This window comes from Martes martes, assembly GCF_963455335.1.
Source record: "Martes martes genome assembly, chromosome: 15".
In the NCBI taxonomy this organism is placed as follows: Eukaryota; Metazoa; Chordata; class Mammalia; order Carnivora; family Mustelidae; genus Martes; species Martes martes.
Genome location: NC_137903.1, coordinates 48,188,315 through 48,214,990, shown reverse-complemented (window position 1 = coordinate 48,214,990; position 26,676 = coordinate 48,188,315). Strand labels below are relative to the sequence as shown.

The 26,676-nt window shown below is 35.6% G+C and overlaps 1 protein-coding gene across 2 annotated transcripts in view; it reads right to left on the bottom strand.

Moving 5' to 3' along the window:
- Positions 1–26,676, bottom strand: part of EDEM3 (ER degradation enhancing alpha-mannosidase like protein 3) — a 67,742-nt gene that overhangs the window by 18,394 nt on the left and 22,672 nt on the right. For both annotated transcript variants that reach the window (XM_080824092.1, XM_080824093.1), the window contains exons 5-15: positions 24,124–24,236; positions 22,994–23,147; positions 17,633–17,767; positions 15,229–15,334; positions 9,935–10,032; positions 8,222–8,347; positions 7,907–7,990; positions 5,929–6,012; positions 5,277–5,401; positions 807–972; positions 353–507 (exon numbers count right to left, since the gene is read on the bottom strand). In XM_080824092.1, coding sequence (XP_080680218.1) covers positions 353–507; positions 807–972; positions 5,277–5,401; positions 5,929–6,012; positions 7,907–7,990; positions 8,222–8,347; positions 9,935–10,032; positions 15,229–15,334; positions 17,633–17,767; positions 22,994–23,147; positions 24,124–24,236 — 1,346 coding nt within the window. The remainder of the gene's footprint in view (positions 1–352; positions 508–806; positions 973–5,276; positions 5,402–5,928; positions 6,013–7,906; positions 7,991–8,221; positions 8,348–9,934; positions 10,033–15,228; positions 15,335–17,632; positions 17,768–22,993; positions 23,148–24,123; positions 24,237–26,676) is intronic.

Genomic DNA, 26,676 nt, shown 5'->3' with positions numbered 1-26,676 from the left:
AAGGAAAAATACTTTCTACATAAACAAGATATGTGGAAGTATTTGAAGAAACTATTTTGTGTAAAAATGAACTACAGAAGTTAACTATTATATGCCACCCACTGACTATTAACAGTTCATTAAACAAAATAATCACCATAATAAAATTTCCATAATAAAAAAGACATTACTTCAGAATAAACTTTGCCATCTAACTTAACCAATGAATAATTTTTAATTAGTGATAACTACATTCTTCAATATGTTTTTGGTCTAAGTGAACATCTTCTTGGCTGTTACATGTTCCTTACACTCTCTGTCATTTATTAACAATTAACTTTGTTATTAACAAATACAAAATAAAACAGCTTACACTCTGATGATGCCTCTAGGACAGCTCTTATCCACCACATTTTTCAAGGGTTCACGAATACTCTGAGCATACAGTGGATCATTAGGAAAGAGAATCTGAGTGTTTGGACAAGTCCAGTCAAAATTACTGTCATCCAGTTCTGTATATTCTGAAGTCTACAATATAAAAGAATGTTACATAAATAAAAATCATTATTTTACTAAACATTATAGATTGTTCATATGAAACATTAAGTGAAATCTAAGCGTGCATAGGATAAACAATATAATGAAACAAAACAAGAATACAATAAGTGTATATAAGATAAAACTATAAGAAAACAAAACAAAATGTCAAGTGTACTTTTCCTCCTGCCATACATATATTTATTGAATTCTATTCATGAATTCCTTTTCACCTGGAAAAATAAACACATAAAAGAGAATAAGACATTTAATTAAAAAACAGAACCTACTGTATTCTTCTTAGAGATACTTTGATTTGTAGTAGAGAGCCAAAGAGGTAACAGATGAGCTTCTGTTGTAAAGATGTAATCTTCTATATCAAAAATAATGTCTTCTTTATCAGCAAATAACAGGTAAAGATACTTAAACATCTCAGCCAAGAAGAAAGAATCCATCCTGAGATAAAAAGTCACAAATAAATCTAAGAACATAAAAATATCCAATGCCAACTATCTGAAACAGACAGTGTCAAGGTCAATAAACAAGTCTATACCAATTCCGATGTCCAAAGTACTATAGTATCTATCTATTCCCCAATGGAACAGTCTTGACTCCAAGCATATTCCAAGGGAATGAAAAACATCAGAGGGACTGCCTACCACACAGGTACACTAAATCTTGTCAATAGTACAGACAAGATTTTTCCCATTGGCCTTTCAATGAAGGAGAGTTTTCCATTTCTTCTACAGAGAACCAACAGCAGGGAGGTAATGCAGATAAACTTTACCACTGAGAGCCATACAAGAATTCAATTAATATTAAGCTGGATAAAGTAAAACAATTTTGATGGAGTTCATTATGTAGCCACTTAAGTGATAAGCAAGAAGGCTTTAAAGGTAAAGGAAATCACTTAAAAAATTACATGAAAAAAATACAACACAAAATTACAGGGTCTATGATTATAACTTTGTAAATATTTAAATACTTGTCAAAAAGGGAATAAAGAAGAAACAAAGGGGATAAAAATATATGCAAGTTTATAAACTAATGTTATAATGTTTTAATTAACATTTTTAAAAAAGCTTTAATAAAATTAAAAGTGTCAGAAAAAGAGCATAGCTGTTAGATAGAGTTATAGTAACTTGGAATTTATCACATTTACTACCTCCCAAAGCATCCTAGGTTTTGGCAGTAATAACTTGTAATTTATTGGACAGACAGCATAGTTTCACACCTCCAGCCAAGCACAAGTCCTGGCACACAGTAGGCACTCAATAAACATTTACTAAATCAAAAGCAAGTTTTAACAGTATTACTAAAGAATGAACTAGAGAGGCAATGGAACACAGAGGTAAAGAAATGGGCTTTGGAAATAGAAGACTTTCCACTGACTAGCTGTAGAATCGTGAGGATATTACAGAAGGACTATGAGCTTCAGTTTATTTTTCAGGAAAAGACATAATAATGCATGTCTATGTCTAACACTGGGGTAAAGACTAAATGAGATACTACACATTTATTATTTAGCACAGCACCCGGCATATGTAGGAGCTCAAAAACAGAGCTATCATTATTCTTCCTATACATAATGATGCTTGTTTTAGAACAACAACTCAACTGTAATCTTTCAAAATTTTTTTGAACATTTTATATGTTAATCTTTTCAGAACAGATAAAACACTGCCTGTCAATCTGCAATATACTTATGATAATTTAACTTTTTCTGGGGGACAGTTATTATCATGAGCAAATGCTACCTTGAGAACCGTAGACTGATGAGCAGGGTGTTGATTTTTGGGCGAATTCTAGAACTTACTATGAAAGAGATGGTTAGCAAACACTTAGAATAGAGAAATGGTAAAATCACTACAGTACAAATTGGGTAAGGCTAGCAAACTGGGTATCATATCATATAATCTGATTTGTATTATAAAACCATAAATATATACACGAATGCAAACATATATGCAATAAAACTGTCTGGAAGACTGTTTATCAAATTGCCAACAGTGATTATCTTAGGGTGGGCAAGCAGGGAAGTGTCTTAGGGAAGATTTTTTATATTCTTTTTGCCATTTACATTCTTTCAGTGATCATTAAGGAACATACAGATATTTGCATTTTGAAAATTGTATGTGTGTATGCTGGTGAGCCAGGGGACAGCACTGATAGATCTGTAAGGGAATAAGCAACCAGATGCAAAAAGCTTGCAACCTGAAAGCTCTCAAATGTCACACCACAAGGTATACCAGTCATGGTCCAAACCAGAATTCTTCCCCAACAACTTAGATGGAAACTTTTTAAGTATGCCTATCTAAACTGCAGATCACTGAAAACAGGTAATTTAGGTAGTATGTTAGATGACTGAGATGAGATTCAAACTCTCTTTTAGGTCTAGAAACACACACACACACAACCTAACGAATTAAATTTTGCTAAGCTAAGGATAAAGTTCTAAGTTTACACCAAAAAAAAAAAAAAAATCACTTGCTTAAAGGCAGGTTGGAGAATACCCATTTGTCAGGCCACAGTTAGATAACTGAAGTGAACTGGCCACAAGCTCACTGTGAGCTGAATATAATAAAGCTGCTAAAAATCTAAAATTTATCTAGTAACACAGAACGATGAAAATTAGTAGTTCTCGACCTTTTGCTGGGCCAAATGCAGGAGAGATACAATGCTGCCACGAGGAACACTGATCCTCAGCTGGATGGAGGACGCGAGCCCATCAGCTGCTCGGAAAATTAGCAACCTCACAACTGTTCTTGAACAGTGATGTTTTGCCAGGCACATCCTGAGTATGGCTAATTCTGGACATGATATTTTAAGAGATAACTCTATATACTGGAATATAATCAGACTGGGGCAAAGGCAGCGGTGAACGGTCTAGAAACAATGTCATATAAGGAATATTTATAGGGAAAAATAGAAGATTGCTAAATTTACAAAACTGGAACTCTCTACACAGAGTAAATCATGCCTTGCTCTGTAATTCCTCAACCTGTTACTCTTTTTTCTACTATAGCACAAATCACATGGTTTGTAATTATTTCTTTACATACCTATCTTCACTAACTACAAGTCAAGGGAGGGCAGGAATGGGTTCTAATTTCTCTTCCCATCTCCACATGTAAGTGCAGTGCCTGGCATACAGCAGGTGCTTAATTATTTTGTTCCTTGCATGAGTTGCCAGAATAGCATTGCATTCAAGAGCCAATCTGCCTTGATAAGAATTCTAATTACTAATTGTGCAACCTTCGGTAAACTCCCCAACCTTTCTGTGCCTTGGCTTCTTCACCTATACAATGAAGATTATAACAGAAATTACACTTCAGAGGGCTGTTGTCAAGATCAAAGGAATTAAACAAAGCAGGAGCTTAATCAGAAGAGTGTCCAAAATGTAGATAGCAGTAAATAAATATTAAAAATAAATACACAGCCTATCTGCTTTCATTTCTTGTTGGTATCTACATGCCTACTTCCAAAAACCTATCAGTCTCTCATCAGCTACAATCAGGGAAGTAGGTCTCAAGCCTCATTAACTATTATCTAAATACTCTCCAGTGAAGGACTAAGGACAGCTCTGAGTAGATGATGAGGGCTGTGTCTCACCTGCCTCTAGCCCTCTGCCTGAAATTCCTTTTACTACTGTTTTCTCATCCTTATCCTGAAGGATGATACAGAAGCCTCCAGAAACCTTCCAGGGACTGTCATATCCCAATCTTTAATACGTTTCATGGCACATATACAATGTAGTAACATCTCTTTATCTGCCTATTCTCAATGATTCAAAGATGGAAAAGACATGTCTTCTATCTTAAATCCTCAAAAACTAGTATAACTCTGGCACATAAAACACTTCATAAACACTTATGGAATGAACATTTGGTAACCAAATCAACAAACGTTAGTGTTCATTAGAGATGTGCTGCTAGGTTCTGGATAGTTAAAATAACCAGATAAGTAATCCTGGAATAACTGTAATGTTAGTGAATATCACAGTAACCAAAGTATGCTTTTTACAGCTTGAGTATTTCATGCCATCCACATCTATCCAATACGCGATGAAAGAGAAATTGACAATGGTCTTCCCCAGCCCTTCAAATCGGCAATAGAATAAGAAAGAATACACACATTAACCAAGATATGCTTTGAGGAATTTTTTTTTTTTTTTTTTTTTTTATTTATTTGACAGACAGATCACAAGTAGTCAGAGGGGCGGGCAGAGAGAGAGAGGAGGAAGCAGGCTCCCCGCTGAGCAGAGAGCCCGATGTGGGGCTCGATCCCAGGACCCTGAGACCATGACCCGAGCCGAAGGCAGAGGCTTTAACCCACTGAGCCACCCAGGCGCCCCTGCTTTGAGGAATTCTTGACTCAGCACAAATCATAATCCAGATCATCCGTCATCATCTTGATAATTTCTAACATTGTACATAATATAAAAACTATTCACACAGGACCCCCTCCCCGCATTCCTAATACTCCTAATACCAAGGTTCTGATATTTAACATTTATTTATTCATCTACTTAAAAATCATTTAAGCACCTACTATATGCCAGGCACTATGATAATAATACAAACTGTTCAAACAATTTTAAATAAGCCCATTCAAGAGTTTAAAATATAAACACAATGAACTACCTTTTGCATCTTCAAGAACCTTTTGTAAAAGCATTAAGCATATCTGAATTCTAAGAGTTGTATTTTGTGTTGTTTCAGAGTTACTCTGAGGAAAGGGGATGTTAGGAATCGTTTTACCTGTCCTCATGACTTCCAGTACGAACATCCTTCATGGCAGCAAATCCGCAAGGCACTCTAGCATATTTATTTAAATTTTCAATAAGTGTTTTCCCTACTTCAAGGTAGTAAGGATCTCCTGTAGCCTATTAAAAAGGAGAATATATGTATACATATATACAGCTTATATATTACCATATACCCACTCATTTATCAGGGATTTATTGAGTACCTACTAGGTGCTTAGGCATTGTATCAGGCACTGGAGTACATGTTACACAGAACTTAGCTCTGAAAATAAGCCAGGGATCTGCTTTATGGAATATCTTAAACAAACAACTGGAAAGCTGTCCAACTACGTTTCTCAGCCCTTTGATAAAATTTTCAAAGCCCAGAAAGGTAAGAGACATGCTTTAGAAAGCAGCTCTAGAATATAACATTTCTCTTTTTAGAAATATTTATGTAAATATTTTGAAAAGACACAAAACTTAGGTGTCAATTCTTCTATCTTTCAATAATCATGGTCTAGATGAATGAAAACCAAAACATATCCAATCATGATAACATTAAACAAGGACTTTGAAAACCCATTAACTATTATAAGGTAGTGAGATATCCAACAGAGAATGGGGACTAAACAGCAAAGAGAGGTAAAATAGGTAAAATAGCTTACTTTATATAAGAAGTAGGTACTTTCTGCAAATTCTGGTCTTAAAGGATGTTGAGCCCAATGTACCCTGAAATCTGTGGTAAATGCCTAGACAAAACAACATGTAAATAGGTATAGAAATGTGATTAAACAATAAACAACTGGTTCTAGAGTATACAGTACATAAGTTAGACCATAAGAAAGTAAAAAATTAAAATACTGGTAACAATTTTCATCAATAAAATGAAAATATTTATTGCTTAAAATCATAATTCATTTTTGCTAAAGTGCTATTTTTAGCAATTAGAGTAATTATTTTTGTAAATGATCATTTTGGCTATTAGGAAGCTTAGAGAAAACTATGAAACTCAGTAATGCTACTAAATGGGTCTTTGTGTTTTCTTCTTTTTCCTTATCTCCATCCTCTTAATTATTAAGTCCCTTGTTCTATTTCTATATTAGCATTTTAGTATATTCTTTCTTTTGTAACAACCTCAAATCCTCTGCAGAGTGAGACAAGGCATTATTTAAAAATAAAACTAGTCTCACTTGAAATTATTCACTAACAGAGCCAACTGGTTTAAAAAAAAAAGATTAAAATAAAACCAAAACCTTTATGGGAACCAAATAAAACTTCATCTGTGATAAGATGTATTTAGTTGAGGGGCGCCTGGGTGGCTCAGTGGGTTAAAGCCTCTGCCTTCGGCTCAGGTCATGATCTCAGGGTCCTGGGATCAAGCCCCGCATCGGGCTCTCTGCTCATTGGGGAGCCTGCTTCCCCCTCTCTCTCTGCCTGCCTCTCTGCCTACTTGTGATCTCTCTCTGTCAAATAAATAAATAAAATCTTAAAAAAAAAAAAAAAAAAAAAGATGTATTTAGTTGAACCTTGGTTTATTCTCAGTGAATATGAATTTTCTACAATGCACAGTCCTACTTACCTGAAGTCTAATAAAACTATACTTTCTCAAACAAACACTTAAGGAAGCAATCTAGGGGCACCTGGGTGGCTCAGTGGGTTAAAGCCCCTGCTTCTGGCTCAGGTCATGATCCAACAGTCCTGGGATCAAGCCCTGCATCGGGCTCTCTGCTCAGCGGGGTGCCTGCTTCCCCGGTCCCCCACCGCCCTCTCTGCCTGCCTCTCTGCCTACTTGTGATCTCTGTCTGTCAAATAAATAAATAAAATCTTTAAAAAAAAAAAAAGAAGCAATCTAAATTGGTGAAATGCTTAGATATCTCGCAGAGTGTAATGAATAAGCAGGGATAGAACACATACATGAATTTGGGAATTTTTAATGGTACATTTCTGGAAAGCCAAAATGTGTGCTGTTAAGATTTTGCCCTATCAAGCTAGCAAGAATATTTATTACTAATATATATAAACTAGGCAGTCTATGTGATCAGCAAGAGTATATGTTCAATGCATATCATTTTCATCAAATAGTCTTTAGAAAATAAAGAGTAAAAAAGTCTCTCTAGGGGCGCTTGGGGGCTCAGTGGGTTAAAGCCTCTGCCTTTGGCTCGGGTCATGATCCCAGGGTCCTGGGATCGAGCCCCACATCGGGCTCTCTGCTCGGCAGGGAGCCTGCTTCCTCCTCTCTCTCTCTCTGCCTGCCTCTCTGCCTACTTGTGATCTCTGTCTGTCCAATAAATAAATAAAATCTCAAAAAAAAAAAACCCTCTCTAGTTGGTGGGTATATGTAAAAGCTAGAATGAGAAAAATGTATGTAATGGCATAGATTAGGAAAGGTTGAGAAATACTAATTTGGGTTGTTTTCTTTTTACATAGAGGTCAGCATTACCATAAATTAGACTTCTCTTAATACATGAGAAAAAGGAAAAACATATATAGTACTGTATAAACCAAAAACTACTTAATTAAATTATTTAACCAGGAAAAAAACAAATAGGAAAGAATAAACCAATCCTGAAGATAACATTTGCTATCTTTAACTTAGCAATTTATAATATATGTAAATTAGAATTCCAAAGATGATGTGCTTACCTCTGGTAGGAAATTATGTTTTTTTATCACCTGATATAACATTTCATGAGTTTCAATAGCAGGTCTAATATCCCCCTTTAAGACCTAGAAGTCAATAATAACAACAAAATTACCTAATAAAATATGAGTTGACTTTATCTAGAGTCATTATATAAACAGAAAAATGTATATTAATTTTAAAATGTGACTCCATTTTGGTAACTCAATTTTAGAGATCACATATGCACTTAATTATTCTATGTTAATACTTAAAAAGCACAGGTTTTTTTGGTGTGGGTTTTTTGATTTTTGTTTTTTTTTTATTTGGTTTTTTACCTGCAAACCTGGAAAAAAGGCGAGCAAAGCATCCATCCAAGTTCGAGCATTCAGCATTGGCTTGTGGATGTGTACATCAAGCAGAAGAGGTGGCTGGCTAATGTACCTCATTATGGCATCGTAGTGCTAGAAGATCACAATATGTGTTCATGAAAGTAGATGAAAAAAGATGTATTATTCTAAAAACAGTAATTAAATCTCACTGTGAAGAAAGTTAACCTGAATTTATATATAAATACATTTACTTATTAACTATGTTAATTTTAAATTATTCTATATGGAAATCTTTCTAAAATATAGTATATATACTCCCCTGTGTTAATTCTGATGCAGAATATTAAAGACTATAGTTAATATAGAATCTTCTGAGGGGAGATCCTATTGTTGTCTTGTGGGAATGGCCAAAGGATGCTCTTATGTCCTCTTGAAATATAGTTATAGGCTTCTGTATTACAGAATTAGTTGCATTTTTCTCCTGTGTATAGGAAGTTTGATCCCTTCTCAGCTAATGTAATACTCTGGTGGAGCTCAACACTATTTAAATTAGTGCATCTAATTACTGTTACCACTCTTAACAGTCTGCTACATCTTTTATATTCTTAAAAACTCTTTTCCCCTTCTTTTACCTTCTAGGTACTTCTCAGATTTGACAAAAACAAGTTGAGCTGTTAGTCAATCCATGAGCCAATTAAAAAAAAACCTGTCCTGGTTCACCTCAAAAAAATCTTGTTATAATCTAATAATATGTGATCATTTTCTTTTTAAGTATTCAACTGGCAACTTATTAGGTCTCTTACTGGTTTTTCCTAACTCATCTATTATTTAATAAGTATTATTGAGTATCTGCTAGATGCTAAGGCATTGTTCTAACACTTCACATGCACTAGCTTATTTAATGCTTCCAATAACTCTATGATAATACTAATATTCCCATTTTGTGGATAAGGAACAGAATTAAATAGTGTAAAGTTACTTGCCCAAAGTCACAAAAACAGTGGTACACCAGGATTTAAACCCAAGCGGGACAAACTCCCCTACTTTAGCCACTATACCATACTGTCTCACAGTAATGTGGGTGAACTGATGGGTGCACAAAGAAATTGTAAATGATGTTGAAAAGAATACAGTGATATATAGCTGATGAGTTTACTGTACTGATTTCAATTTGCTTCAGTTACAAAGGCAATCCGATCAGGTTCAGTAATCCTTCCCCTTCTCCCCTAAAAATATGCCTGTGGTTCTGACCCAGACTTAAAAAGAGTTATTGACCTGCTTTTGAAATGAATACTCACTAGTTTCCCTAAATCTCCAAAGCCCTGCATGCTTGGTGTGATCAAGGACTAGGCCAAATTTCCAAGATTTCAACAAGAACTGGAGTCCAAAGGAGAAAGATAACTAGTAATTTATTCCAATAAATTCACTTCCTTGTATAAAAGATTAGGTAAACTCAAATCTACTTATTTTATGACTTACTGGCAGAACTCAAAAACTTCTGAAAAGAGATGAAAATAAAATTACTTTGTAAACTAATTTTTGGAATATATGTAGCTTTATCCTGCCCTTGTCCAACATCATCAGGGAATACTGACAAAAAAAACCAATACACATTTAAAAAAGATTATTTCTCCAAATGTCACTCAGTTCAGTTTCTATCAAAATCTGGCACTCAAATAAAATTGGCTCTAAAGTTACTATAAAATTAGATCAACTTACTGTATTAAATCTTTCCAGAAAACTGTCATCTCCAAGCAAGACATAGGCTTTCAATAGATATTCATAATATGAATCAATCCCTGCTCCAACTCCACTATCTATGAAAAAAATACATATAAACATGGTTCTTTATTAAACAAGTCTTAAAACCTCTTGACAGAGTATAAATGAGGGCAGGAGTACATTAAGAATGAAACATCAGCGGCGCTTGGGTTGCTCAGTGGGTTAAAGCCTCTGCCTTCGGCTCAGGTCGTGATCCCAGGGTCCTGGGATCGAGCCCTGCGTCAAGCTCTCTGCTCAGCGGGGAGCCTGCTTACCCCTCTCTCTCCGCCTGCCTCTCTGCCTACTTGTGATCTCTATTAAATAAATAAATTAAAAAAAAAAAAAAGGATGAAACGTCAGTCTAAACATGAAACTGTTTAAAGTAAAAGTTCAACATTTATAGAAATATTAACCCTACTATATGAATAACAATGGTTCCTTGCTGATGTTTGTATATTTACAAAAAAAGAATCTTACTTTGCGAAACTCGTTACATAAGTCTTATTTAAAAGCAGGAGATAACAGTTCTAAGAAGTTTTTCAAAGCTCATTTTCTCAGTGAGAAACTCCAAAAAGGAAACATTAGAGAGAACCATTATACATTTTTAAAAACATTTAGATGCTTACTCAGTAAGACATCAATCTTTAAAGTTAGAGTAGATATGAAATCAAGACTGCTGCTGTTTAGAGGGTCCAATTTTAATTGCTGCAACTTCCTCCAAGATCATCACTGAGGACAAAGGAAACCATAAGAAGCCTGGCAGCATGGGCAGGGCAGGTAGGGGAGAGGGTGGTTTTGGCCTAGAGCAGAAGGCAGCCAGACATGAATAAGAAAGAATCAAATAGGAGGGAAACTGCTAGAGCTTTGCTCTTGCTTCTCCCAAACCACTATCTTAAGACACACCTCCTCCTACACTTGCTACAACTCAGGTCTGTGCTCCAGGTCTCCTCAGGAGTAAAATCAGGACAGCACTGAAACCCTGCACAAGGAATTGAACAAAAGAGGTGGAAACTAATTTTAGACATTCTTTCCCCTACCCTTCCCCGTAATTCCTGAGGTTGGTGAGTTTACAATTCAAATTACAACTACAATTACAATCTTAGAAATCCCTATACCCAGGGACCATGCAGCATCAATTAAATCAGACGCTCCCGGGGTCCAAGCATTGATATTTTTAAAAAAAAATTCTTAGAATTCATCCCTAAGATCACCGGGGATGACAGGGATTGGAATCTGACCTTCTCACAGAATAGGTGAAAAAGGAACATAAACTTATATGCCAAAAACATTTAAGCAGCATGACTTTCTAAAAATAAAAAGAAGGTGCTAGAATGAGACTTTATCAGAAGAAGAAATAACAAAACAGGCACACTTACTTCAAATTATTTAATTTTAAAATTAGCCTAGTAGACATACTAAAGATAGGGAAGATACTAACAATATAAAATAATAAGAAAAAAAATTTCAAGTAAGCTCTCCATCTTACATGGGGATTGAACTCATGCTCTATCAACTGAGCCACCAGGTGCCACACAAGAAAAATGTTTTAACCAGGCAGAAATATACAGAATAAAAAATGAAACAGTTAAAACAATAAAGCAGATGGGACATATAGCAGAAAGGATGAGGCTGAGGCAGAGATCAGCAAATTGGAAGATCACATGTGGCAATCTTCCAGAAGAAAGGAAGGCAGAAGAAAAAAAAAAAAAAGAAAATATAAAGATAAGATATGTGGAGAAGAGAAACAGAATTGATTTAGATAACAGGAAGTGCAAAAAGAGAGATTAATAAAAATGAAAAGAATATCTAAAAAATAAGACCAGTTTTCAGCAATTAATAACAAAGATTTTAAGGAGAAAGGACCCACAGAATATCAAAAGGAAAGCTAAAGAAAAGTCTACACCTAAAATTAGAGACATTTTTAGAAATTTCTCTTTGCTTTTAATATTCCTAGTCTTCCAAAGAGGAAGAATAGATCACACACATAAGGGCATAAAAATCAGAATATTTCTCATTTTTTAACATGATGTATCAAGACAATAGAATTGTATTTTCAAAGACTTGAAGGAAAAGAACTTAAATAGAAAATTATATATATCCAAATGAACACTCAAATATGAAAGCATAATAAAGTTGTTAGGCATAAAAGGCCTCAGAAACTATTAAAAGCTACTGAAAACAGGGATAAATAAGTAAGAAGGGAGACAAATCTAACAGATGTTGTTAGCAATAAATATACAAGGTACAAGTGACCATATACCTTGACAGTTTGGTTTGTTACCTTTAAAGAAAGGAAAGAAGGGCTGCGCTAAGACCAAAAGGAAAAAGAACATATTCACAGTGAATAAGAACTAAGTAACTACATAATATTAACAAAACGAGGGGTGGAGGTTGGGGTGACAAGGGGTAGGAGAAGATGCTAAAGTTCATGTCTTACTACGAGGTAAATATAGGTTTCATTTAATAACAAAAGGATTAAAGAGAAAACAGGAAAGGTGGAACACACTGAAATTACAATTAAGACAGTATAAGTCCAAATATATTAAAAATAAAAGTAAAAATAGAAGTAAATAGAAATACATAAAAAAAAGAAGTAAAAATAGAAGTAAATGTAAATGGACTGAAATCACCAATTAAAAGACAAAGACTGACAAATTGGCTTTTTAAAACAATCTGTAAATTTCATAAGAGTTACACTCAGAGCATGAGCACCTGCAAAGACTGAAAGTAAAAGGACAGAAAATTTATCAGGCAATTAAGCAAAATAAAGCTGATGTAGCTGTATTACTATCAGATTAAATAGACTGTAAGACAAAGAATATTATTAGAGATGATCACTACATAATGAAGAAATACTTTAAATCATTTGTATGTTTAAAACAAAAGACACAAAAATATTTCTCTCAACTAAGAAGAGAGAGGTATTTTAAATGAATGCACCTAATAAAACAGACTAATGCACCCAAAAATATATACAAAGCAAAACAAAACTACAGGGAGATATTAGTAAGTCCACTACCACTGTCAGAAATTTTATCTACCTTTCTTAATTCTTGGTAGGTCAAGCAAACAGAAAATCAGCAAACTGACATATACAGAAATCTATACCCAAGAATGAGAAAATAAACACTTTTTAAAGTACATGCAAAATGTTCATAAAAACCAGCCATGTCTGGGGCACCTGGGTAGCTCAGTTGGTTAGGCACATCCAACTCTGGTTTTAGCTCAGGTCACGTCCTGAGATCGGCTCCTGCACTAGGTTCCGCAATGAGCATGGAAGTCTGCCAGAGTCTCACTCTCCCTTTCCCTCTCCCTTTGCCCCTACCCCTACCCCATTCATGCAATCTTTCTCTCTCTCTCTATCTGGGGAAAGGAAAAAAAACAAAAACAAAAACCTGGCCATGTTCTAGTCCAAAAAGAAAACGTCAATAAATTTTAATGGATAGTTATCACCTAAATCAATATCATATAGGTATCAACAGTATTTTTTAGAAGTACAACTGAACAGAAAATGGAAAAAATACAAGAACATCAATATTAAAAAAAGGGAAACCTATAGACCAATAAGTATGAAGAAGTGTTCAACATCATCAGTGATCAAAGAAATACAAATCAAACTACAATGGGAAATCATGTGTATACCTATTTCATTGGCAAAATCTTTGGAGTCTGACAATACTCAATGGAGAGGATGTTGATCCATGTTCTCATATTTTGCTAGTGGAAGTATAAAGTGAGGAAACAACTTTGGAAAACAGTTTTGAAAATAATTTTGACATTATCTCCTGAAGCTGAACATTAACTTGTCCTATGATCGAAAAATTCTACTCTTCCATACATAACCAAGAAAAACTCTTGGAGAAATATACAAATATTCATGGCACTACTTTTCATAACAGTAAAATCCAGGAAACAATCTAAATGCCCAGATTGTGATTCATTCATTCATCCAAAAAAATATTATACAGCAGTCAAAAAAAAAAAAAACTACACCTTCATGCAACAATATACACGAATCTTAGCATTATGTGAAAAAAGTCTCAAATGCATGATGTGATATGATTTTATAAGGTTTAAAACAAAGCAAAAAATATATTTTTTAAGAATACATACTGATGCAATAAAACTTTATTAAAAGCAAATGATCAGTAGAAGATAAGAATGTTATTTCAGTTAGAGAAGGCAGAGGTATGGGACTGCAGAAGTGGAGTCAAGGATCATATGCACAAGTGTTTGTCATCAAGTAATGGTCCACTTTCGGGTCCTTATTACATTATTAAAAATGATTAAGTAGGGGCACCTGGGCGGAAATGATTAAGTAGGGGCGCCTGGGCGGCTCAGTGGGTTAAGCCTCTGCCTTCAGCACAGGTCATGATCTCAGGGTTCTGGGATTGAGTCCTGCACTGAGCTCTCTGCTCAGCGGGGAGCCTGCTTCTCCCCCTCTCTCTCTGCCTGCCTCTCTGCCTACCTGTGATCTGACTGTCAAATAAAATCTTAAAAAAAAAAAAAAAAAGAATTAAGTAAAATGGGCCATGCATGGACCAATGAGTGTGTCAAAAACCAAGGATTAGGATTAATTTAAAATTAATTCTGACTAATTAATTTGTACCTGAGTTCCAAGCAGATTAAAAAACAGAAAAGAAATGGTAGAATTCTGAAACCAGAATTCTGATTAGTTTCAAGAACCATCTACATAAAATCTGAAAAAAACCTTACATACTACTAAATAGACAATAAACAAGATAATCTTACTAAGAATAAATATTCTAGTATATTTCCATTCACCTATGCTTTATAAGGGTGTCTTATAAAGATAAAATTATATTCTTTATATAATTCTATATCCTGTTTGTTCATGTAACATTTGTCTCATGATTCCAATTCATTTCAATAACATCTAGTGATAACATTATTAAATATAGATTTCTACTTAATGTGAGACAACTGAGGTATTCTCAAGAAAACTAGTTCTAGTGTTTCATCCATATCATATCTATAATGCTATATCAATTAAGGTATGAAATAAAACAGTAAGTCCATCTAGAATAAATGTGCTATTTTTGGGTCCCAAAGAAGAAAATCAGGTTAAATTAAAATTCCAGCAATCCGGTGAAAAACTATGCTTTATACTGTCCCAAAGATTATTTTAACAAATGAAAATCCTTTCTTCCCCATTCAGAGGATGTGAAGGCTTGATTTAAAAAGCCCAACTTACATGAAAAAAAAAAAAAGAAAGCGCCCAACTTACATACCTTTTCTTACCCAATCTCCAGTATGAATATTTATAGTCACACCCACTAAATTACTACTTCGTTGTCTTTTTTCCCAGAGAAAATCAAGAGCTTTTCTTGCGTATTCCTATAATTAAAAAAAAGAAAAGGATACTAGAAGAACTGCATGTCTCTGGCAAACAGGAAACAAAGAAACAAAAGACAAAGGCTCATAGAATATTTTAAGGATTACATAAAATTCCTATGATAATCATTTATGATATACATTAAATTTCCTTACAAGTCAAATCTTGGCTCTTTTTCAGCCAATCAAGCCTAGTTAAAAAGAATGAGTCTAAAAATACTATTTAGTGGCAGTGATCTCAGTTTGAGACCTTCATGTTCATCTATATTAGTAGTACAAGTTCGCATTCATATACATGTATTATTAAATTATATTAGTTGTGGCCATAATTAAATGCACTTCTTAAAATAATTTCTATCACTTAAATACAAAGTGAAAATCTCCTCACAGACTCTTATTTAGAGAATTCCAAAGTTGGTATGTCATCTCTGAAACACAAACAGGCATTTCAAGAACCCACTTTTTACACAGCATACAAGTTTGTTAGTGAAGAGTAAATAAATTCACTAGTATTCATTTGACAATACCAAATATAACCTTATGACACCATTTCTCTACTTTTTCACTTATTTTTATCCATTGGCCACTAAATTAAAATAGTTTCTGATCAAATTCTTAGCTCTGGATAAAAAGAGGTTATAAAACATAAAAGCCTAAGACATGTATAGCAGAATTTCTAAGTTAAACTTAATTTCGGAACGTGAATCTACTTAGCATTGGAGAAGTACTTCTACAGAGAAGCACTTCTACAAAAGAAAAAAAAATAATTAAACCAATTTGCCACTTTGCAGATTTAAGAACAGAGTATAAAATAGTCTTCGCTCTTAAGTCAATTTATTTATGCTGATTTTTTAAAGCAAAGCAGATTATGGCTTTAATTAAATGCTATTAATTTCAGAGCCAGAAAGTTTCATAAAGATTATATTTCCCTGTTCCTATCTTACAGCTAAGAAAACAGGCGCAGCGAAATCAAAGATTTAACCGAAGTTTAAAACTGAATTACAGAACAAAATGAGAATTCAGAGCTCTTTATATATTAGACCAAAAGTCATTTTGCCAGATAATATTTCAGGCATTATGAATTCATATAGTCACTGTCACAATTACCCAACTCTTGTCACTTTAGCACAGATGCAGTCATAGATACAAATAAATAAGCATGGATGTGTTTCAATAAAACTTTATTCACAAAAATAGGCATTGGCTAGATCTGGCCCCGAGGCTGTTGTTTGCCAACCCTGTATTCGATCGATGCTGTCAACTGCATTATGCCGCTTCTCTTAAAATAAATTACTGTATATTCATGAAGTTAAAAAGATCATAATTTCCAAATAGATTTATTCATAAGTACAAAATAGACCAGTGGAAAGAGTATGGGCTTTGAATTTAGAAAGGCTTGGATTCTAATTTCAATTCTACTCATTCATCCATAGCTGTGCATCTTATACTCTTTTGAGTCTCACTTTCCTAACCTATAAATGCATCAGTATCTCAGAGTTTGTAGTTCAAATTAGACTGTGCAAAAGTAACTATACTTTTCAATGAAAGGAAAATACATCAGCAAAGTACAGAATAAAATCAAACCAAACGTGATAAATCTGTCCTTGACACTCTGAACATACAGATACACAAAGACCACTTGACTTGTTTTACTTACACTCAGATCCAATGTCTCTAATGCTAATATACAGTCTCTAGTTTTGCTTGCTTTATGTGTGCCATTTGTTGAATTTTTTAAAAATTTCCCAAGTCATATTTTTAAAAAGAGGGTGTTTTGTGATACTACTCCACACAATAACATGCTTAAGCATATAGATAAGATTAAAGTGTGAGACATAGCTAGTCTATAACAAATTACTTGGGGAATATTAAGTCTTTTGGATAAAAAATAACATTAGCCTTGGGGGTAAACAAACTTACAGATATGACTATCAAGACAAGTGCAAAAATTATACTGTTTCAGTGAGGTTCTCAGAAATGCAACAGACCATCTAGAAGTATAACAAAACAGTTTTTCATGTAAGACATTTGTGATATCAAATTCATGTAATATGGCTAGAAATCTCCTAAGAATAAACATAAACATTTATAGTTTGTGAAAAATGCAGTTGTATTAATATATATCTACCTCCCAACAACTTCTAGGTTTTTGACAAAAACCGTATAATGGAATCTAAACAAAAGTGCGCTAAAATGATAGCATTCCTCCAACTGATAATCCTCATACTTGAACAATGAAAAAAAAGATATAAAGTTAGTTACGCCCAATACCCAAGAGATCAAAGACTATGAAAAGCAAACCTCAAATATTGTTGCTCCTGTGAATCGACTTAACGCCGCAAACTCAAGGATCAAGGTACCTGCACAAGCTGTACAGGTATCTGTCTCAGTTCCAGTCCGAGCTTCTGGTTTTCTGATACCAAACTTTAAATTAATCTAAATAAAACCAGAAGATTATCATTAGCAACTATGAACAGAAAATGGTTTCTGGATAAGAGATTACTTTTCAATCAAGATTCTTCATCAAATCATCATAAAATATCTCAACACTGAAATTTGATGATCTTTGTGACTTTCCAATTTAACATCTAGAGAAGAATATTCTACACATATAATATTCATGGGGTAAGAAAGTTTTCATTGATTTCCTTCCTTAATGAGACCAAAATTCAGTACCCATATAAGAATTACATAGGGGGCGCCTGGGTGGCTCAGTGGGTTAAAGCCTCTGCCTTCGGCTCGGGTCATGATCCCAGCGTCCTGGGATCGAGCCCCACATCGGGCTCTCTGCTCAGCAGGGAGCCTACTTCCTCTTCTCTCTCTCTCTGCCTGCCTCTCTGCCTACTTGTGATCTCTATCTGTCAAATAAATAAATAAAATCTTAAAAAAAAAAAAAAGAATTACATAGGGAAAATACCTAGTTCTATAACAATTTTATTCTCTGAACAGTTTGAAACTAGACTAGCTCTAAAAGAAATTAATTTAATTGAGAATTTATGAAAAACTGGTACTATATTAGTCCTTCACAGCAAAAAAAAAAAAAAAACTGATTAAGTTATGGTATGTATTCAAAAGGAGATTAAAATTTTGTTTACAGCTTTTAAAAGTTTTAAAATATAGAGTATATTGCCTTGCTGGCAGGCTACCAAGCAACACAAAGAAAATTTTTCGAAGGAGTATTTTCTTAATAATTCAAAGACAGCCAAATTACATTATAGACCTAGATTAACCAGAACCAAACTGACCAGAAACTGATTAAAACTCGAATGGTCTTCTGCAGTCTAAATAAATATAAAAAAGAGCAAGCATACACCAAGGATTTCATATAACAATAAATAAAAACATCAAATACAAATATTTCCAGATGAGTTATTATTCAGACTCTGTAAGGAGAAGTTCAAATAAATTCATATTTCAACTTATCTGCAGAAATCAACTGCTGGGTATGCCTATTACCTTAACAGCATCCAACTGACACTCTAGGAAGCAAGGAGTCAGGGATAATACCCACTGACCACCAATAGACAAATAACAAAAGTGAAATGTAGGTGCAACATCAGGAGTGGATTGTTGCACTGGCCGTCTACCTCACTTTCCAAAATGTCACTTGAGGCATACGAACGCCGTACAAATGGAACTAACAACAAATGCTAAGATCTAAAACTCAGAAGAAATATCACAGATATTTGATAAAATATCACTGGATTGGGAGTAGCTGAGAGCTAACAATGGCAAAGTCCAGGGAAGTGGTCATAAGAAAGCAAAGGCAAGACAGAAAACATTTATATTCCATTTTTAGTATCTCTTCTCTTAACAACAACAAAAAAGGGAAATACTTTGACACACTGAAGTTCTGTACATCAAAAATATTTAAGATGGTTGTATAATGCATTATAGTCATTACTGTCCCAAGATGGTCGGTACTAATGATATAAAAGGTTTATTTCTTAATACAACTATCTATAGTATTATATCATTTCCATCTCCTACGCTGAAGATCCGCATTATTAAACAACTTCCAAATGCAAAACCTCCAGAGGGCACCACCGTTTTTGTGAGACAAGGAGAAAGGGTTGAGTGCTTATGTTTTTTGCTTATGTTAATCCTCTTGTTGAGTTCTGCTCTAGAGGTTGTTGAGATAAGCTGCAGTCCTCCTGACTAGATCGCAGAAGACCAGTGGAGAGAGGGCACTGGTAGGAGCATCTGTTTAGTCATGTACAAGTCAGAAACAAGGAGGTTATTGCCCTTTACTTGAAAGGCTTCAGACAAAAAGGGTTAAAAGTATAATAAAGGTTTTTTACTTAGAAGGAAATTTGGAAGCTGCTTTCTCCCTCCTGGTCCTATGTTCCTGGGAATCACAAAGTAGTCCTTGAAAGGAACATTTTTTTTATTGAGAGGTAGAAGTTTAAATTACCTACACTAAATTTATCTAGGTTATATATTTGCTATACTCTAAAGACCCCTAAAGTATGTACAAAATCAAAATGGAATTGCCATTAACCCTATGTTTTATGGATATAATCATCTACTTGACCTTAAAAATGAGGTCTTAAATGAAAAACTGGCAAAGTGCTTTTAATTAACTTTGAGGAAATGGCATCACAAAGTGTGGACTGCCTCTAGGGTTTATAGGTAGATGTAACAAACGACCATTAACCACTAAAATATAATTTCTGTCCAGCAAATTCTTGAGTTAAAAGCAATAATGCAATACTCTTAATTATGTATGCATACCTAAGAAACACTGTACACATTTTCATGAGTAAAAGCTCATAAGTCTGAAGAAGGCAAGGAAGACAGTTTCTATCAGCAGTCCTCTTCTAAAAGGCAATTTTTATAATTTTGATACTTCAGAGTATAAGAAAACAATACATTTTCTTTATTTTACTCTAATACTCTTAGTAGCTATTGTTTTAATTCCTCTTCTATTTCTCGTGTTAGGACAAAAGTGAAGAAATGTTAGATTCCCCCAAATGTGGCACCTCCAATTATAACAAAAACTAAAAGTATTTACTAAAAGTAAATTCAAGGGGCGGCTGGGTGGCTCAGTGGGTTAAAGCCTCTGCCTTCAGCTCAGGTCATGATCCCAGGGTTCTGGGATCGAGCCCCGCATTGGGCTCTCTGCTCAGCGGGGAGCCTCCTTCCCCCCCCTCTCTGCCTGCCTCTCTGCCTACTCGTGATCTCTCTCGCTCTGTCAAATAAATAAATAAATCTTTAAAAAAAAAAAAAACATTCCCTATTTCTGGGACTTACTATTTCCTCTCCTAGTAACTTATCCTATGGAAGAAGTAAAGAGACCTGTACAAAGATGTTTGCAGAAGAGCTGTTCAAAATATCAAAAGTGAGAAATTTAGATAAGAGATTTAATAGTCTGTTTCTCTAAACAAACAAAAGAAGTGTTGGTCACGATCCACTTAAATTGGTGGGTAAAGTATTATGCCTCCAGTTTGAAAAGCACTGCTCTACATTATACTCTCTAGTCAAAGGTTTCTTGATGGTGAAAGTGAGTCTTACTTGATTTATATTGGGAGAAAAAAGTTATTCCAGGTAATAGAGATGAAAGGCCTAACAGCATGGAAATAGAAAAAAACAAAAAACAAAGAAAAAGATGACCTTAGGGGTTTGGGGGGGGGGACACTATTAGATTCTTCTGGCTGAAATGGAACACTCATTTCATTGGGGTGTGAAGTTCTGAGAGCACGTCAGAAAGTCTATTGTCAAACCATAATAAATTCTGAAAGTTAAAAGATACTCTGTACAGGGGCACCTGGGTGGCTCAGTGGGTTAAAGCCTCTGCCTTCGGCTCAGGTCATGATCCCGGGGTCCTGGGACTGAGCCCCGCATCAGGCTCTCTGCTCAGCAGGGAGTACCTGCTTCCTTTCCTCTCTCTCTGCCTGCCTCTCTGCCTACTTGTGATCTCTGTCAAATAAATAAATATAATCTTAAAAAAAAAAAAAAAGATACTCTGTACAATCACAAGTAGGCAGAGCAGCAGAATAGAGAGAGGGGGAAGCAGGCTCCCCGATGAGCAGACAGCCCGATGCGGGGCTTCATCCCAGGACTCTGAGATCATCACCCGAGCTGAAGGCAGAGGCCCAACCCAATGAGCCACCAGGCGCCCCCATTTTGAGATTCTGGGTTGGTAGTACAAGAAAGCCAGCTGCAGAGTCAATTGAGGGAGTTTTGTTTTCCCCCTGAGAAAATGTTATACTTAAAGCAAAGGGGGAAAAGCCATTGAAATGGAAAGAACTTTATATGTTGGTTTATTTCTTTATTATTTTTTTAAATTTTATTTATTTATTTGAGAGAGAGAGCAAGAGAGAGAGAGAGCATGAGCAGGGTGAGGGGCAGAGGGAGAAGCAGACTCCCCGCTGAGCAGGGAGCAGGGCTTCATCCCCGGACTCCAGGATTTCGGGATCATGACCTTAGCCAAAAGCAGCTGCTTAACTAACTGAGCCACCCAGGCCCCCCTGACTTATTTCTTTATTAATGCTATTGGTCTCTCCCTCTTGTCCAAGTTAGACACCTCAGCCATTACTAAGTTGTGTATAATTCCTAAACTATTGTAAATACCTATCTTACTCCTATCTTACTCTTTTCCCTCTGGCTTATTCTTTAGAGACTTAAAAAATTAATCTTACTGGGCGCCTGGGTTAAAGCCTCTGCCTTCAGCTCAGATCATGATCCCAGGGTCCCGGGATCGAGCCCCACATCGGGCTCTCTGCTCGGCGGGGAGCCTGCTTCCCCGCTCTCTCTCTGCCTGCCTCTCTGCCTACTTGTGATCTCTGTCAAATAAATAAATAAAATCTTTAAAAAAAAAATCTCAAAATGAATGATTCCTGTTTTTTCACCTAGTTTGAACCCTTCCCTCCCCTTTATTCTCCCACATTACATCCTTTAAGGGTCTGTTTGCATCTAATTCTCCAACTGTTTTCTAAAACACCTCCTTTTGTCTTGGGTGTTTTCTTAAGTACCTAAATTTCATCATACCAAGGCTACCACTGTGCGGTTCCTCCAGAGTCTCTGAACCCCCTCCTTTCCATTGCTCTACTTCCTCATTCCCTTCTTTTTTTTTATTTAATTTTATTTATTTTTTAAAGATTTTATTTCTTTATTTGAGAGAGAGAGAGATCACAAGTAGGCAGAGAGGCAGGCAGTGAGAGAGAGGAGGAAGCAGGCTCCCTGCTGAGCAGAGAGCCCGATGCGGGGCTCGATCCCAGGACCCTAGGATCACGACCTGAGCTGAAGGCCGAGGGTTTAACCCACTGAGCCACGCAGGCACCCCTCCTCATTCCCTTCTGTCCTATGTTCTCTCCATATCCTCTCTTCTGGAGAGCCAACACCCACTCTCACTGTTTCAAATGTATCTTCCGCACAAATAATTCTGTGCCCAAATTCTAGTCTGGCATCTGTTTCTTTCTTCGGCAGCATCATCTAATCTGTTACACGGTGACACATAAAAGCCTTAAACGAATCTAAGCCCTCATATCACTCAAATGCAAAACTGAAATGTCAATAATATAAATGTTTTATATAGCTATGAAGTATTTTTCTGCAGCCTTAAGCATGCGATGAACAATGGCTCCAATTACAAAAATTCATTTTTTTTTAAGGCCACAAAGGAAGACTATAAAAGCTGCCATATTTTTCAGAATTACTTACTCTTGGATAAGGAAGGCCACTGGTAGTATTGAAAGCTGGTAAAAGTTTGTAACCCAATTGCTTGGCCATTTGGAGAAGTTCATCATTATACCACTGCATGTACTCCCCTTTTTCTTTCAGCATGATTGCCAGTGAGTGTCCACCCAAAAGACCCCTACAAGCACAGAGATGAAACATTATCCACTGCTTACAGATACTTACAAGTCACCACCTAAAAAGATGTGGGTATCTTGTTATCGACAATTTAGCACACATAAGGAAAGACCTCAGAACATTTTCTTTTTTACCCCTAACTGACCACTCATTTTATGACAAAACACAGACAATACAAAAAAGCTTTAAATGTTCTATCTGCTGTGAAGTATTTGGCATTCTCAAATATCTTAAAATTTCTTAAAATAAAGAAGACCCTTAAAAACAAAAGACTTGACAACTTTTGATTCTACCAACTTTAAAATTTAACTTAATGATACCATCATGTAATCTTTAACTCTTACAGTATAGCATTAAAAAACCCTCCCCAATTCTGTATTAAATATAATAGATTAACAAACTCTGTAAAAAGCTACATAAATATTTCCTAAACTGAAAAAGACTAACAAACTCTGTAAAAAGCTACATAAATATTTCCTAAACTGAGAGACTCACTTTACCTGTCAAAAGGAAATGTGTTACAACATAAAAGTAACCATTAAATGTAAAAATTTAATAATGCTGAAACTTGAATTAATAAATCCTGTAATTCAATATTTTTAAATGTTCTAAAAACATTTCAAACCGTTGAGTTGAGTGGTAGTATTAGACATTTAATTTCATTTGGCCTGAAGGGATGCTGGCTAAGATTAGCAAACTACAGAAACTAGCGAAAAACCTGAGCTATAGCTAATACGCAAATGTTCAACCTCTAATCCTTTTTTAACAGGGGGTGGGGAGAGTCTGCAACTATTTCCAATGTCTGCTGCTGTCTGTGCCTAATATAATGCAGTCATCCCAGAGCCTCTGTTTCATAATATCCCAACTTTTATCTTCTAAACATAAGAAATATCTTGCTTTATTACCATCAAGAAATAAACAGCATACCCTAGCTTTTCTGTTATTAAAATTATAGCTTTAGTGTCTTACATACTTACCCAAGAACTCTGATGTTTGTTTCAAAGACTGATACAACTACATCATTATCTAAATTAACATCTCTTAAAACTTTTCTCACCGCATCTTCAAATTCTTTAGTTTTATTTAATACCTAGAAGAAAATTATGAAAATAAAGTTCTATCAAGTCAAAGAGAAATAGCATTAGAATGAAATACCAGAAGTTAATACAGTAAGACTCTAAAAAGTGACATATACAAAATGTTTCCCTTAAGCCAATGATAAAAACGTGGTATCTAAAACCCACCAAAATTAAATGCCTACATTATAAGGAATCTTTATATATTTCTTTTTTAGATATACAGAAATCATTAAGACTTTAAAAACAAACATCATCAGAACTGTTAACTGGTTTCTTAATATATTACCCATGACCTAGAGCTACATGAGATGAGCTCTACCAGCATTTGGTTTCCAAGTCAAAATAACACAAAAACCATCCTATTCACCAAACATCATTTTAAAGGTTGCTTGTTTTCAAAAGAGAGCACACCCTTCAGAGAATGACCGACTAATCCTAAACCACATACCACCCGCAATCCTCACGCGTGGATACCCTGACCCCTAACTAAAAAGGAGTTTAATGTTGTAATCAAGAGCAAGCCCTGTTTTGAACTCACTACCTGAGTTCTTTCACTCACTACCTGAGTAATCATGGTCACTACCTGAGTAATCTTGGTTCTTTCACTCACTACCTGAGTAATCTTGGTCAAGTGACTTCCATCTCTGAGCCTCCTCCTTCAACCATAAAAAGAAGAAATACTAAAAAAAATTTAAAAAAATTGAAAAAAAAAAAAAGAAGAAATATCTACTCCTACAGGATTGCCCTCTGAAATGAGGTAATATATGTAAAGTATTTTCAGTAGAGTGCCTGACTTAGTAAGTGCTTAACATCATTACTGTTATTATTATCATTATCACCATGAGGGTCTAGAATCCTAACTAGGTTAACAATTCTGTGGAATCTTGTGATCAGTTCCGTGAAGGGGCCAATGCATTACATAGTTGCTTTGATTTTTCAATCAAAGTCAAGGCTGTGTCAGAGAGCTCTCTCACTCAACTATTAAGCCCAACAGTTAAAACGAGAAATAGACAAGACCACTTAACTCATGCTCTAGCTACAACCCATTGTGCTTATTGCTCATCACACTTTCTTGAGTCACTGACAAGACATTTTGCAGTGACCAGAACATTCTAACCGCCAGACCAGAAAAGTCCTGATATCAATGGAATGCCTAGAAGACCATAGCCTACACGTCCCTTCCCTGCCCCTGATCATGGGATGAACACCTACCAACCTCCGCCCACAATCACAGGCGCCCTGCCTGCTCTCTTGCATGTACCCCCCCGCCTCAATCTCGCCTTATAAAACTCTAGGTATCCACCTTGTCTGTGGAGAGGTCTGTATTAAGGCCTGTCTGTGCCTGCTACCTCCCCAGCTGCCTGGCCCCAAAAGAAATCTCTCCCCTTCTCTTTTCCAAACCTTCCTCTCTTGAGTTATTGGCTTCTCTTGCCACACGTTTATCTGAGTCTGTTCAACAACAGTGTTGGCACAACCAGCCAGGAGCTCTGCTTCTGATTTGTCCAGGTCCCTCGGCATTCCCAGGGAGAGAGCAGCTGGCTGAGGCAGTGTGCTGGGCCTTACCTGTTCATTTCCTGGGTTAGCGGTTGTGATAGGTTGTTCGATAACAACTACACAATTACCTGGTATTTAGACCCCAGATCCATTAAAAGTAGTTCTCCTTTTCTTGCTTGTTTAATCTTTTTATTTGATAATATTTCAGAGTGCCTTTCACTTGATTTCTTTCATTAAAAATTCTAATTTAGGTATAAAACATTCCATAAGAATATTTGACTAAGGGGCACCTGGGTGGCTCAGGGTGGGTGGGTTAAAGCCTCTGCCTTCGGCTCAGGTGATGATCCCAGGGTCCCGGGATCGAGCCCCACATAGGGCTCTCTGCTCAGCGGGGAGCCTGCTCTCCCCTCTCTCTCTGCCTGCCTCTCTGCCTACTTGTGATCTCTGTCAAATAAATAAATAAAATCTTTTAATTAAAAAAAAAGAATATTTGACTAAAATTCAAATAAAAGTAAAAGTCAGGATAAGTTCTGAGTAAAATATACTATCGAGCCTGCCCTTAAACTGCTTGGGACACCTGGGTGGCTCTGTCAGTTAAGTGTCTGCCTTCGGCTCAGGTCATGATCCCAGTATCCTGGGATCCAGTCCCACACTGGGCTCCTTGCTCAGTGGGGAGCCTGCTTCTCCCTCTGCCTGCCACTCCCCCTGCTTGTGCGTACTCTCTCTCTGACAAATAAATAAAATCTTTTAAAAAATTAAAAATAATTAATAAAAAAACTGACTGCTCCTCCTTATCAACTTCTAAATCCATGTAAATTCTGTAGCAACAAGCGCAGATGCAAATAGCCCTGAATCACTGTTAGAATGAAACACAACTGTGCTACTCCCCACTCATCCACACATACACTTTTTAATATCATTTTGTTAATCTTACTCTTCTTCCTAGGTCTATCTCCT